Consider the following 16,501-nt stretch of genomic DNA (forward strand, 5'->3'; position numbering starts at 1 on the left):
CTGGTGTGAAGAGCTGACTCATTTGAAAAGACCCTGATGCTGGGAAAGATTGAAGGTGGGAGGAGAAGGGGATGACAGAGGATGAAATGGTTGGTTGGCCTCATCGACTCATGGACATGAGCTTGAACAAACTCTGGTTGTTGGTGATGGACAAGGAGGCCTGGCGTGCTGCAGTCCATGGGTTCTCAAAGAGTTGGACACAACTGAGCTACTGAACTGAACTGAAATGATAGCTTATAAATACTCCTGAATGTCTTATAACTCCTGGTAATGAAAGAGTGGGTAGACCACAAGGAAGTTAGAAGGTAGAATTCAGGGTGGTTTAATAGAGAGACTTTTTACAGACTTGTTATATAGCAACAATGTGTATAAATTTGGCAGTATGCAATTTGAACCATCAGTCTATGATTTATGAGAAATCAGCAGGTGGATCTGGACATGAATGTGTTTTTTTAATCCAGGGTATAAATTTGTCTGAAGAAAAGTGGTGGCAGCAGACATCACGCTGAATTTGCTACCATTACAGTTTAATCTGTTGCAGACTTCCCAGATAATGATTTAACAGAGCCAGTGCTTTTAGGTGTGAATTTTCCTCATCTACATATACAGCCAGGTATTTGATGGATTAATACATATAATGGAGTTCTCCTTTCTTCATTCTTGCCGTTTTTTGGTGGCTCTGAGTCCTGGGCAAGTGTTGCGATACATATTCAGGTCTGGGCTCCGTGCCAGATTATCTTAGACACCTCTAGTTGGATTGACTGACTGCATCATTTCTTAGGTCAAAAGATCTTTTAGAGATTAACCTCTAACTATACGCCCTATATTTTGCTTGCATGATGCTATATCTGCTTTGCAGTTTTGACAGCCCAATATTAGAGTTGAAGATGACCATAGCTTAGAATGCACTGAGCTTCCAGATATCTTTAAGCCATTCCATTCTTTAGAAATGGAATTTCTATAGGAATTCCTATAGAATTCCTATAGAAATCTGTGATGATGTGAGTCATGCCAATTCCTCACAGTAGTGACTTCATGCCAGTAGCCTTAATTACCAGAGATTTTTGTTCCCATCAAACATCAAATTTTAAAATGCTCAGCTTTTTTCCCCCCCCGAGGTAATAAGAATTGCATTCTATTTGGTGACTATAATTTATTATTTTACTTAAATATATGTTTCAACGTGTTTAGTACTTGCTATCCTTTCACACCAGACCTCCTCCCTCATGCATTCTCTGTTGTAACTTACCTACTGTTAGTTAAATTAGGCATTTCAGAATCCCTTTTGGAAGAGTGGTGTATTGGGACCTTATTTCCTGATTTTATGCATATTTGAAAATGTCTTTCTGTTGACTTTAAAAGTGAATAAATTGGCTAATTATACTTTCTTTGATCACCTCTAAAACAGATCTGTCTGTATTTGGGATTTAGGGATGTGTCGGTAAATCACAGTTTTAGTAGACATTCCCTAAGTACTTGGCTATATGATAAACTATTCCAAGCTCTTATATGAGCTCATTTACTTCTTAAATTTGACCCAAAATACTAACAGTGTCCTCCTTTTACTTGCCATAGGTCACCAGCTAGCAGGTAATGAGGCTGAAATGTGAACTGATGCAGTATTGCTCCAAAGTTCATACCCTTAATTTCCTACACAACCTATTGGGTGAATTAAGCTAAAATTTCTGCCTATGTGACATTAAACATGTTACTTAACTTCCCTGTGCCTCAGTTAACTCTATAAAATGGAATTGATAATACTTCCAAGATTGCTATGATGGTTAAATGAGTTTAATACATGCAATGGCTTGTAACAGTGGCCAGTACATAGTAAGTGCTTAGTAATTGTTGCTGTTATTATCATCTTGGAGATTGTAATCTTCAGATATGAGCTTTGAACAAGCAATCTGATTTCAGTAAATGCTCTTCTGCACTATAATATCAATAATTAAGATGCATTTCAGTTAAGTGGGGAAAGGGGATTACTCAAAAAGCAGTATTGGGACATAATAAACACTCAGTAAATACTTGATGAATTAATGAGAATTTTCTGAAAGTGTGCATATATTCACTTAACAAATAGATGTTAAATACCTTCTAGATCTGTATAGATAGGCTGGAAGGAAACCTGAAAATGAAAGTTCAGTTCAGTTCAGTTCAGTCACTCAGCCGTGTCCGACTTTTTGCGACCCCATGAATCGCAGCACACCAGGCCTCCCTGTCCATCACAAACTCCCAGAGTTTACTCAAACCCATGTCCATCGAGTTGGTGATGCCATCCAGCCATCTCATCCTCTGTCGTGCCCTTCTCCTCCTGCCCCCAATCCCTCCCAGCATCAGGGTCTTTTCCAATGAGTCAACTCTTCGTGTGAGGTGGCCAAAGTATTGGACTTTCAGCTTTAGCATTCGTCCTTCCAATGAACACCCAGGACTGATCTCCTTCAGGATGGACTGGTTGGATCTCCTTGCAGTCCAAGGGACTCTCAAGAGCCTGCTCCAACACCACAGCTCAAAAGCATCAATTTTTCGGCACTCAGCTTTCCTCACAGTCCAACTCTCACATCTATACATGACCACTGGAAAAACCATAGCCTTGACCAGACGGACCTTTGTTGGCCAAGTAATGTCTCTGCTTTTTAATATGCTGTCTAGGTGGGTCATAGTTTTTCTTCCAAGGAGTAAGTGTCTTTAATTTCATGGCTGCAATCACCATCTGCAGTGATTTTGAAACCCAAAAAAGTAAAGTCTGACACTGTTTCCCCTGTCTCCCCATCTATTTCCCATGAAGTGATGGGACCAGATGCCATGATCTTAGTTTTCTGAATGTTAAGCTTTAAACCAACTTTTTCACTCTCCTCTTTCACTTTCATCAAGACGCTTTTTAGTTCCTCTTCACTCTCTGCCATAAGGGTGGTGTCATCTGCATATCTGAGGTTATTGATATTTCTCCAGGCAATCTTGATTCCAGCTTGTGCTTCCTCCAGCCCAGCGTTTGGTTGCATGGCAATGAGATTGTAGATAATTTCCTTTTTTCAAATTTCCTTAATCTGTTCCAAAAATTCTCGAATGACACAGTTTATGAAACAATTTGACCAGATAACTACATAAATTCCTTTTCACGAGTTCGCGGAACCTACCAGGAGGTGGTTGGAAGGTCAGAGCTTAGGATGAAATTTTGGAGCCATGCACAGATGATGAGACTACCCACATGGTGTTTACAATAGAATACAACATATAAGGTGGAGAAGGAAATCGCAACCCACTCCAGTATTCCTGCCTGGAGAATTCCATGGACAGCGGAGCCTGGTGGGCTGCAGTCCATGGGGTCGCAAAGAGTTGGCCACGGCTGAGCACACAGCACACAACATATAAGGCAAAGGCATGGACAGTGGGAACTTAAAAGAAACTGTTGGAAAGAAGATGAAGAGTCAGAAGAGATATGCTTCAAATAAAAAAAGCAGGGGCAGGGGGACCGGTGGAGAGAGAATTGCCCACGGCAGATTGTACAGAAAGTCAAGAAAGAGTCACTGCGTTTAAGAATGAGGACATCGTTGATGGCATTACTCTGCTTTATAAGCACAGTGGATATATAAGCCCAGTTCCAATAAGCTGAGGAGTAAAGGTTGAGATGGTTGGATGGCATCACCGACTCGATGGACATGAGTTTGAGCAAACTCCGGGAGTTGGTGATGATGGACAGGGAGGCCTGGCGTGCTGCAGTCCATGGGGCCACAAAGAGTAGGACATGAGTGAGCGACTGAACTGAACCGAACTGAGGAGTAAAGGAAACTGATTAAAGGCTGCAAATGCAGATGACTTTTTCACCAACTTAGATGACAAAGAAAGGGATGAAGTCAAGGAGAATTTAGAGTGAGACACACAGTTCCTTTTTTTTTTTTTCTTGATTCTGGAATTTTTGAAATGGAAAAGCTTGAGGAGAAAGAAAGATCCTTGAAAGGGGAGCAACTGAAGATTTTAGGAGGAAACTGATGGGGAAGGTTTGAAAGCAGGTAGGAAGGAATGGTTTTAGCAAGCTGCAGTGAGCACCGTCTAATGGGGACTTCTCTGAGACACTGAAGAAGGAGGTGCTATTGTAAATCATTTAGAAACAGAAAAGAGATAGCTTAGAAGCATTCCGGCTGCAGATGGTTCAGGCTTTTTTCCTGGATGTTTTTGACAGAGGAGTGTAGAGAAGAACAGCCTGCCCTTAGACAAGAGTTACATCTCTGAGCACCATTTAAGTGTGTTCTCTAGAAAGGATGGAAAAATCTTGCTTTCTGTTCTCTCATGAGAAATCAGTGCAGAGTCAAGATAAGTGATCATAGATAAATAGGTAAAGTTACACACACTTTTGGGCTTCTCTGGTGCCTCAAACAGTAAAGAATCAGCCTGCAATGTGGGAGACCTGGGTTCAATCCCTGGGTTGGGAAGATCCTGTGGGGAAGGATATGGCAGCCCCCTCCAGTATTCTTGCCTGGAGAATCCCCATGGACAGAGGAGCCTGGCGGGCTGCAGTCCATGGGGTTGCAAGAGTCGGACGCGACTGAGCGACTAAGCATAGCACAGCACAAATGCTTTTACTCCCACAGTCATTCCTGTAGCCTGAAAAAAATATATGTATATAAAAATTAAACCAGAGTCCAGTTAGAAAGTAGCATGCAGTACATTCCACTGATCTAGTGGGCATGGTTGTGGAGCTTCGTAACTGCTCTTTGGAGAGGGGCAAGAGAACGAGCACTGGTGTGTGAGAGTGGTGTTGGTGGTTTAGTCACTAAGTTTTGTCTGACTCTTGCAACCCCATGCCTGTAACCCACCCGCCTCCTCTGTCCATGCAATTCTCTAGGCCAGAATACTGCAGTGGGTAGCCATTTCCTTTTCCAGGGGATCTTCCCGACCCAGGGATCAAACCCAGGTCTCCTGCATTGCAGGGGGATTCTTTACCCTCTGTGCCACCAGGGAAGCCCAGTATGTGAGAGTACATGAATATAAGTTTGTGGAGGAATCCATTTTGGAGCAAAGACTATCTGATTTTCTAAAAACGTCCCAGGTCAAGAATCATTTTGTTATTTGCTATCTCGTAAGACATGGCCTTTGTGCCATTTGTCATTGCAGCGTAGCCTTTTCTCTCTCAGTTAAGCACGCATTTAAGGTACCTCTGTGTTCCTTTACTACTAACTTCAATTAAAAGAATGGATCTGATTTTAACATCAACTAATACAAAGTACTGGGCTTCCCAGGTGCTTCAGTGGTAAAGAATCTACCTGCCAAGCAGGATAATTGGGTTCATTCCCTGGGTCAGGAAGATCCCCTGGAGAAGGAAATGGCAACCCCCTCCAGTATTCTTGCAGGGAGAATCCCATGGACAGAGGAGTCTGCTGGGCTGCAGTCCTTGGGGTTGCAAAAGAATCAGATATGACTTAGTGACTAAACAACAATATAAAATACTATAGGAAAATTTCATGGTATTTTAAAATTGAAAATTCCAACTTTTAAGATTATTTTTAAACAAGCTGATGATGTTAAAAAGTCTCACAGTCTATTTCATAGGAATTCAGTGGGAAATAAAAAGTGCCAAAGGTGAATTTTCTAGTCAATTAATATTTATATGTTTAAGCCAACAATTTTTTTCATTTTCATTTAGCCTAAATAAATTAGGTTTCTCCATGCCTTATTAAATATAACATATTTTGGTTTAAATAATCATCATTGTTGAATATTAAATTTTATTCCAGACTTTTTGAAGGGTATGAGTAACCACTTATACAAAAACCCATCACAAAATGAACACAGGGTCATGTTTTACCCTTATTTCTTCTGTAATTCTTCTCTCCTGTCCTTCATTGAGTTTTTCTTATTGTTTTAAATTGTTCTCCCTTTATCATTATTTCTCTCCATCCTGTTTTCTAATTTTAGCCAAGATAAACCAGACAGTAAAGTCAGTATAATCAGTGATGGTTTTTACATGCTATTCAAATTCATGAGATTCTTGAAGAGTGAATTTGCTCCAAGATTTTCCAAAAGAATTAAGCACATAAGTTTTATTAAAAAGTCTATCACAGAGACTTCTTTGTCTATACCTGTTCTTTTGACAGTTTATATGTTAGGAAAAAAAAAGGTTTTACTGGAACTTGACTATCATAACACACTAATGCTTATCAGCAACACGTACCTAATCTTGAAATAACGGTTATCTAGACATTCTGATGCTGACACCATTAATAAGATGCACAGAAATATTTTACAAAAGATTTTTAAAGGAGTTCTGGAATTAGTTTCTAAGATGTGTTCCCCTCATTTAGGCTCCTGAAGGCACAGGCTTATTGAACAAGTTTAGAGCATGACAAGCATTCAGCTAGGCCGAGCAAGAGGCAGGCTGAGATAGTCATGCATTTGCTAATGTGCACCTCTCCTCTTTTTGGTTGTCACTGCATAAGCTTTCCAGCAGTCTTTGGATATTTTAAATAACTGTTCCTTTTTTGTTGTTTTTTAGGACAGCATAACTACTTATGTGCTGGAAGAAACGACTGCATTGTTGATAAAATCCGCAGGAAAAACTGCCCAGCGTGTCGCCTTAGAAAGTGCTGTCAGGCTGGCATGGTTCTTGGAGGTAATGATGTTTTCATCAATAACTGTCTGATATTTATATTAACTAAATTCTGTCTGATATTTGTGTCATAAAACTGTGGGTCAAAAAAAAAAAAAAAAAAAAACCTGTGGGTCAGACGATCTTAATTTTCTTATTTCTGTCTTGATTATTGGTGTCTGGATGAAGCAGTCAATACCATTTTATTAACACTGTTGGATTTCCAGCAGTTGAGGTTTGTCATAGATACGTAGTAAACCTCCATTTGTCTATATTGCTTGTATGTGGATGTTATGGGAAGGTCGGGCTTTCCAGGTGGCGCAGTGGTAAAGAATCCGCCTGCCAGTGCAGGAGTTGCAAGAGACATGGGTTAGACCCCTGGGTCAGGAAGATCCCCTGGAGTAGGAAGTGGCAACCTGTCCCAGTATGCTTGCCTGGAAAATTCCATGGACAGAGGAGCCTGGCAGACTACAGTCCGTGGGGTCACAAAGAGCTGGATGTGACTGAGCGCAGCATGGGAGTTCACCAGCCTCTCGTTAAGTGACCCGGGTTGAAGTGTAGGCTCTGCTGCTCCCCACCATGTGGCCTCAAGTACATCACCAGCCCTTTCTGGGCACCAGTCTCCGTCTGCAAAATGAGAGCAGTGAAGTCCCTTCCAGCTCAAATACTGATTCTGTGAATTGGATAAGTACATTAATCTCCATCTCTTCCTGCCTCCATCAACCCCTCCCTTTCGATGACCTCCGTCATTCTCTTTAAATAACTGAATATTGAGCCCTTACACTTACCAGGTACTGTTTTAAGTTCTGGGAGTTCTACAGTGAACATAATGGACCAAATCCCAGCCCTCATGGAGCTTATACTCTAGGCAGAGGAGAGCGATACATATATGTATATATATCAAGTGATGATAAATGCTATGCAGTGGATTAAACAGGGTTCATTAATGGGAGTGTCAGAGAGGGGCTTCACTCCTGAACTCTTTACTCTGATTAATATTTTCATTTTAGTCATTTCCTAAGCAATAATATCTCTAAAATCCTGAATTTGATGTAATAGTTCTAATTTTTCTACAATGAGTTTTAAAAATTCATAATTTATTGATTACATATTTAATATACTACTGGCCACAGTTCATATACCATAAATGGTATCTGTTACCTTGAGAAGGAGTGTACGAGACCCACATTTTTTGACTCCTCACTGTGTTAAGCACCCTGCTTAGTTATAGCTCTACTGCCTGTGAACATGTACAGTCTAATCCCTAATAAATAATTGTCAAACAGAAGCGTGAGTGATTTAAGAGTGGTCCCAAACATTATTATGCAGATAAAACAAAGGAATGAATTAATTCTACCTGAGGGAACTGGCAAAAGCTTCCGAGGGGAGGCTTTCAAAGAATGAATACAAACATTATCAATGGAAAAGGAGAAAAGTATTTACAATGAAAAACATGATACATTGCAGTGACGATTTTTCTGGAAAGTCAGTTATTTAGTGGGAACAACAACAAATGAAGCTGCAAAGAGTTGAACTTGACTTAGCAGACAACGTACTTGCATGCATTCTTGAATATAAGGTCCAGTGTAGTCATTACTAGAACACAAGAGTGTTTGGAGGAGGCAAAGGGGATGTGATTTCATGTAGTGTTTTTCATTTTGAGGAAGGGTGCTAGCCCTTTAAGCAGTCTTCCATTCCATGACTGATTTTATTTTACTGGTCTTAACTGTTATAATGGAAAACTGATTTAAGATGGACCAGTGTAAAAATGATGAGACACCTAGCCACTGAAAAACGAATTTGTTCAGAAGAGAGACGTGGGGGTTCCAACCAGCAACAAGATAGATGCTCAGTATGAAATAGAGTGATGAGGAGGAGAGAACTTCAGAGAAGACTCAGAACCAGGATGAAGCGGGAAGGTTCGATTCTAGGGACAGAGCGTAACACAGCATCAGAGCAGGGTCAGCAGCAATAAAAATCCTTCTACCTGTAACTTTGTGTGTATTGATTGAGAAGTTCTCGAAGTTCTCTAGGCTGTATATTTAGAAAGGTAATCAATTTCTGGTCCACTAAGATATTGTGTACCTTTAACCTTACTGTTACCTAATCACCAAATTACCCTCCAGAGTTTTTGCTTCTACCGATCTTTGAGAGCTCTTGTTGTTACGATGTTATGTATCCTTACCCGTATTTTCAACCTTTTAAATTCTTCTAATTTAATGGTCCTAAAGTTGATGTCTAATTTTGTTTTGATTTGTGTGTCCTAGATTATGGTGAGCGCAAATATTGCTATATTTTTTGGCCACTTGTACTTCCTGTTCTGTGATTTAGCTATCCATATTTACTGACCATTTTTCAACAGTATTGTCTTTTTTGTTACTGATTGATACAACTTACCTCTGTACTCTCCTAATTCTTTATTAGCTACATACAATCTACCTTGACTCTTTACTTTGTTTATAATATTTTTTTTCTAATTTTTATATGATCTCATGTGTCAGTATTCTCCTTTTGTGTTTCTTAGCCCTGAAATTGTATAGATAATTTACTGAAAATCATCTAAAATCTTAAAAGTTTATTTTTATATTCAAGTCCTTAATTTCCCTACAAGTATTTTTTTTGTGAAGGGAGATAAGAATGAAACTTTATTTTCTATATGGATAACCAATTGCTAGAGCACATTTACTGATAAATGGTTTTCAGTATTTTTTGATACTGCAGTCCTATAAAAGTAAAAATGTTCTGAGCCTCCACCCTGCCTCAGATCTAGTCACAAGTAAATTATACATATATACTACTATCAAATTATATATTAATGATACTTAATTGCATTTTTTTCCCTTACTAAAATATAAATATTTTTCTAGTACTCCAGTTAGAAATTCCACTGGAACTTGTAGTGTTATATCTGATGTATATCAAATTTCCATATGTATTTACTTCTCTTCCTGGTTTCTCTGATCTGTTCCATTGTTTATACCTGAACCACTACCATACACTCTGAAACTCTCTGAAACTGCTCTCAAACTGCATTTCAATACCTGGTAGAATAATTCTCCCTAAATTATACTTTTTCCAAATTATTGACTCTTGTTGGCCCTCAGAATTGTACTTTTAAAATTTTGATGCTTAAAAGGTTTATTCACAATGGTATCTAACACTTAAAAACATGAGTTCTAACCCTTGGGACTTAGTTATATATCAAAATTCTTTGCCTCTTTTTTTCCCAACAAATAATCTTTAAATCCTGTGGTCATCATCACAGACTGGGAAATACCATTTAATTATTTCATAAGTGGCTCTTCACAGAGGTTTATTAGAAAGAAGCTGGCAGCACACTCTGATATATCTGTCATGATGTTATTCTTCCTGGGAGAGTCAGTGGCAAGAGTCTGGGAGTCAGTAATCCAACTCCTGGAAACCAGGAAGAAGGTAGTAAATTCACTGGATCAGATTCTAATTGCTAGCCCTGTGTTAAATTTCTGGAGTAAGGGAGGATGTACTTGTGGTCTTTTGAGAATGAGAACTTCTTTTCATGATGATGAGAATTGCTCAAAGTTCAATTCTTCTATAATTAGAAGAGTTTCACTGAAGTAATAATTGCCTAGACACTGCTGAAAATAGAGCCTGTGTTCTGTCCCTCCTTCTTTCCATGCATCCTTCCTTCTTTTCTTCTTTCCTTAGTCATGTTTGTCACTTTTCTGAGGTTTTGCATTCCTAATATAGTTGTTCAGTCACTTAGTCATGTCCAGTTCTTTGAGACCCCATGGACTGCAGCACCCCAGGCTTCCCTGTCCTGCACCATCTCCCGGAGCTTGCTCAAACCCATGTCCATTGAGTCAGTGATGCCATCCAACCATCTCATCCTCTGTCGTCCCCTTCTCCTCCTGCTTTCAATCTTTCCCAGCATCAGGGTCTTCTCCAGTGAGTCAGCTCTTCACATCAGGTCGCCAAGGTGTTGGAGTTTCAGCTTCAGCATCAGTCCTTCCAATTAATATTCAGGACTGATTTCCTTTAGGATCGACTGGTTGGATCTCCTTGCAGTCCAAGGGACTCTCAAGAGTCTTCTCCAACACCACAGTTGAAAAGCATCAGTTCTTCAGCTCTCAACCTTTTTTATTGTCCAGTTCTAGTGCATGACTACTGGAAAAACCATAGCCTTGTCAAGATGGACATTTGTCAGAAAAGTGATGTCTCTGGTTTTTAGTACTCTGTCTAGGTTTGTCATAGCTTTTCATCCAAGGAGCAACCGTCTTTTAATTTCACGCCTGGAGTCACCATCCGCAGAGATTTTGGAGCCCAAGAAAATAAAGTCTGTCACTGTTTCATTGTTTCCCCATCTATTTGCCATGAAGTGATGGGACCAGATGATAATAGAGAGTCATTTGAATAACAATAGATGAAAAAGAAGAGAACATTGACTATTGTAAACAAAGCTGCAATGAACATGTATTTTCTAGTTAGTTTTTTTGTTTTTCTTCAAATAAATATCTAGAAATGACATTACTGGATCATATGGTAGTTCTGTTTTTAGTTTATTTGAAAACTTCCATGCTGTTTTTCCAATTTAAATTTCCACCAACAGTGCATGAGCGTTCCCTTTTCTCCACATCCTCATCAAAACTTGTTATTTCTTGTGTTTTTCATGATAGACATCGTGACAGGTGTGGGGTAATTGTCTCAGTGTGGTTTTAATTTGCACTGCTGCTGCTAAGTCACTTCAGTCGTGTCCAACTCTGTGTGACCCCATAGACGGCAGCCCACCAGGCTCCCCGATCCCTGGGATTCTCCAGGCAAGAATACTGGAGTGGGTTGCCATTTCCTTCTCTAATGCATGAAAGTGAAAAGTGAAAGTGAAGTTGCTCAGTCATGTCTGACTCTTAGTGACCCCATGGACTGCAGCCTACCAGGCTCCTCCGTCCATGGGATTTTCCAGGCAAGAATACTCCCCTGATATTAGTGATATTGAGCACCTGTTCATGGCCATCTCTATGTCTTCTTTGGAAAAATGCCTATTTAGATCCTTTACCTATTTTTCAATTAGATATATGATTTGCAAGTATTTTCTCCCATTTAGAAGTTAACCTTTTCAATGCAACATTATTTACAGTAGCTATGACATGGAAACAACCCAAGTGTCTATTGATGGGTGACTGGATAAAGAATACGCGCGCACACACACACACACACACACACACACAGACACACACACACACACACAGTGAAATATTATTCAGCAATAAAAAATGTCATTTTTGGCAACATGGATTCGTTGGACCTTAAGGGCAGTGTTCTAAGTGAAATAAATCAGAGAAAGATAAATACTGTCTTATCTCACTTCTATGTGGACCATAAAGAAGGAGCTCAGAGATAGAGGACAAATTGTTGGTTCCCAGAGGCAGGTGATTGGGGTGGTGAAATGCGTGAAGATGGCCAAAAGGTACAAAGTTTCAGTTATGAAATTAATAAGTCAGGGCTTTCCTTGTGGCTCAGTGGTAAAGAATCCACCTTCCAATGCATGAGATGCCGGTTCAGTCCCTGGGTCAGGAAGATCCTCTGGAGAAGTAAATGGCAACCCACTCAAAAATTCTTGCCTGGGAAATCTCATGGACAGAAGAGCCTGGTGAGCTATGGTTCTTGGGGTCACAAAAGAGTTGGATACAGCTTAGCGACTAACCAACAATGTAATGTATAACTTGGTGACTAAGGCTAATAATATATATTGTATTGTATACTGTATTGTATATTTTAAAGATGCTCAGTGGGTAGGTTTTTAAATTCTTATCACAAGAATGAAATGATTAGTAGCTATGCATGAGATGGATGTTAACTAGACTTTATTGCAGTGATCATTTTGCAATATACACAAATAATAAATCATTATGTGATACATCTAAAACTAATATGTCAATTTTACCTCAGTAAAAAAGAGAGAACATGAAAATATTTAAAAGAGTTGGTAAAATCTTATGATAGAGTATCAAAGGTCAGAAATGTTAGTGTTTTTTACATGTCATGGCATAGATTTGCAGGTTTGCTTCAGCAGCTGTGATCCGGCTATGAGAATTATGTTTGAGCTACTTGGTCTCTGAGTTGCATACGATTCCTGTTTTTAATGGCTCACTGCCCTTACCTTCACCAGGTCACAGTGAACTTTTGCATTTTGTTCATCCCTGTACAGTACTGAGTAGGAAAGAGAGTTATACTCTGAAGGATGGTAATATATCTTCTGGTTTAAGTGTTCTGCTTCTAACTTATTTCCTTTAGAAAACATTTTGTGTAACAACTCATAATTTTTTTTCTGAAATGAATATAGCTCTGCATTTTGTATTTATTGTAAAACTGTTAAACTATTATAAACATAATTAGCTCTTTCAAAAATAAGTAGCTTTCTACATAAAAAAATGATTAAATGCATAGTTATATTGCTGATTTTTTAAAGCTGGAGACTATTTTTATAGGTTTGTTTTTGTTTTGTTTTGTTGGTAGAGAGGCTTATCCTCAAATTTTAAAAGGTTATGTTTGAAAGAAGTTTCTCTCTTGCCTCCTCCTACACCTAGATTGGCTTCATTCTCTTGGCAAAGAGCTGCAACTTTCTGGGCTGCGGGATCGTGTGGTAAAGTGTTCTGTTTTCTCCTCCTTCTGCACTTGAAGACAACAGAACCTCCATTTCTTTTCTGAAGAAGTCCAAAATTCTTGACTTTGGGATGCTGAAAAGTACCTTTTCTGGAAGTTCAGATGCCTCCTCTATGCTTTTGATTACTATTTAAAAAATGAAATCTATCCTCTCTACTGCAGGAGTTGCTGTGAGTGATGCCTGCCACCTACCTCTTTAGAACTCTCATGGTCTTCCTCTGATGAGCACCGCCTTTTCCACCCAAACCCTAGTCTTTGCATCAGCAACCCCCGCAGAGACAGCACTCACACTGCTTCCCCACGTTAGCGTATGGAAGCCTGCAGCTAAATAATATGTTTTGGTCGCTGCCTTATTGTTCACCCTAAACTTCATCCCATACACGCTTGGTAAGAATATTCCTTAGAGCGGTCATTCTCGCTTCTTTGCTTCAAGTTTTATGGGCATTTGGAGGCGCTGCTTTTGTGGCTGCCAGCCTGAACACTTCAGTTGTGTCTATCAGTATCTCCCTTTCTCTAGACACAGTAAAAATTTAGGGCTGAAGGGTACAAGGATTCCCTTCCATTTGCAGTCTGGCTTCTTTGAAAGATAGCGACATTTACTCTTTTAAAAACTCAACTCTAATATACTTGTTTGGCAAGTACATATTTAAATGTTATACTCCCTATTCTTTAGCATTTTTGAGGTATTTTGATATGGCAAGTAGAATTAGATCCTGAAGGAGGAAACACAAGCTAAGTCAGTGCTGTTAGGGGTTGTGAGAGCATAGTCCCAGGGGACTGATCCCAGAAACATCATTCTTTTGCTAATCCAAAGTAACTGCATGTATCTAGACATAATCTACTGTAAGGATAGTTGCTGGTAAATTCACCCAAGCTACAGTATCATGTATGGATGTGAGAGCTGGACCATAAAGAAGGCTGAGCACCAAAGAATTAATGCTTTCAAATTGTGCCGGAGAAGACTCTTGAGAGTCCCTTGGCTTGCAAGGAGATCAAACCAGTCCATCTTAAAGGAAATCAGCCCTGAATATTCATTGGAAGGACTGATGCTGAAGCTGAAACTCCAATACTTTGGCCGCCTGATGCAAAGAGCTGATGCCTTGGGAAAGACCCTAATGTTGGAAAAGACCCTAATGTTGGGAAAGATTGAAGGCAGGAGGAGAAGGTGGCGACAGAGGATAAGATGGTTGGATGGCATCATCAATTCAAGGGACATGAGTTTGAGCAAACCTTGGGAGATAGTGAACAGGGAAGCCTAGTGTGCTGCAGTTCATGGGGTCACAGAGAGTCAGACACAGCTTAGCAGCTGAACAACAACAGTGATGCTTATTATAATCCTCATAATGTCAAAGGATTTGCACCATTACTTGTCTACTGATCTTTACCCTCTATTTCCCCATTTGATTCTCGAAAAGCATTCTGGCTGTCATAAAATTTCCATTTCAATATCCTACATAAAATTCTTCACTTACTTCTACTTAGCAGGTCCAGCATTATCTTGGGAGATTTTACATCTCAATCCAATATAAAATATTTTTGCCAGAAGTAAGACAAATAGCAGAAAGAAAGGCCCGGCAAAGTAAACAGCACACATTTTCAAACATGATCTAGAAATAATACTCAGTATTATTTTATTCAGTCTAGTAGATTACCTACATATTTAACTATTTGCTTGATTTTTTTCTAATTCACAAAGTCATTCAGTTTATTTTTGAAATAAACTTTATAAGTTCCTTCTGTAAGAATTTGTGATACTCATTCACTCTATATGTTTTAGAAAATATCTCTATTGCAATTTTAATTAATAATTTTGCTGGTTATAAAGCTGAGGGTTGAATTTTTTCCCCTCTACTTCTTACTAATGGAAAGGAAATGGCAACCCACTCCAGTATTCTTGCCTAGAGAATTCCATGTACAGAGGAGCCTGGCAGGCTACAGTCGATAGAGTCACAAAAAGTCAGACATGACTGAGTATCCATACCACTCCTAACTAATGTTAGTCTGCTGTTTTTGCTTGTATAATTTTTTCTGAGAATTCTCCCATGTATCTAATAGTTGTTTCTGTGAGGTGATAATTTCTCTGAATTTGTAGACAATGTTTTTTATACTTGGTTCTCCACTTTCACTGTAACATAACTAGTTTTAAATTTAGTTTTGTTTAAATCATTTTAACTTCTAAATCTGAGAATTTATGTCTTCTATAAGTACCAGAAGCGTTGAAACCATCCCAGTATTCTTCAAATATTTCCTTCCTTTTCATTGCCCCTTCCAGCTCCAGACGGCCTGTTAGACGTGTGTTAAGTTAGTGCATGTGTCTTCCCTATCTCACTTTTCCTCTTTCATCATCTTTCTGTGCTATGTTCTGTGTAATTTCATCAGTTCTGTCTTCCAGTTCACCATTCTTTCATTTTAGTGATGGTATATTTTTTGTAAACATTCTACATGGTTCATTTATAAATTTACCTATTTCTTTTTACTAGCATTTCCATTTCTGGTGTTTTCATTACTTATCATATATCTTTAATAATTATAGCATATCTATTGCAAATATTTGTGTTCGGTAACTTCAGAGCCCCATAACTCATCATCTCATTGTGCTCTTCTGATGTGGTGGCTAAAAATGTATCCTTGATTATGGAAATGGTTTCTCAGTGAGTTTTAATTTTTTGTAAAATCTGTGTGACCTTAATTGAGGGGGTTTCTCTCAGGATTTTCATTTTCTTCTTCCAGTTACAAGAGGGATTTCATCAGCAAAGGACCACTTTTCACAGTTACTTTTTGCCTCTGTGTTCCCCATACCTTGCACGTAGAAATAAGAGTATACCATCAGAACAGTAGGATTTGATTTCAGTTTCTCCAGTAACAGCTGCTGGACCTCAGGCACCTACACCACTTTTCACATCTCTATTTTCATTTCTATTATGACCACACAGTGAGAGTTATTATGAAGGTAAATGAAATGATGCACCTAAAGCATATAGCACAATGGCTGGCCTGCAAAGATTTCTTCGTCGTAGCTTAAAATAGCCTTTATTCTTAACATCATTTAGTGCAAACTCTATCATTGTCAGACTAAAGGTTTAACTTTAATGCAAAAGATATTCTTATTTCTTTTAAAGTGTTTCATTATTTTCTTGTAGGAATCATTGAAAAATCAATGTAGATATCTTGGAATTGAAATTAATTTACACAGTCATAGCCAGTAGAGGTGTTTACTTAACATAATAGTTATTAAATAGTCATTGTATATACTTATGTTCTCAAGCCATGTTTCCCATGGGA

The 16,501-nt window shown here is 38.8% G+C and overlaps 1 protein-coding gene across 2 annotated transcripts in view; it reads left to right on the plus strand.

Moving 5' to 3' along the window:
- The window catches only part of PGR (progesterone receptor), a 124,022-nt gene that overhangs the window by 51,707 nt on the left and 55,814 nt on the right, over nt 1-16,501 (plus strand). For both annotated transcript variants that reach the window (XM_061143556.1, XM_061143567.1), the window contains exon 3: nt 6,491-6,607. In XM_061143556.1, coding sequence (XP_060999539.1) covers nt 6,491-6,607 — 117 coding nt within the window. The remainder of the gene's footprint in view (nt 1-6,490; nt 6,608-16,501) is intronic.

This window comes from Dama dama, chromosome 1 (genome assembly GCF_033118175.1).
Source record: "Dama dama isolate Ldn47 chromosome 1, ASM3311817v1, whole genome shotgun sequence".
Taxonomy (NCBI): Eukaryota; Metazoa; Chordata; class Mammalia; order Artiodactyla; family Cervidae; genus Dama; species Dama dama.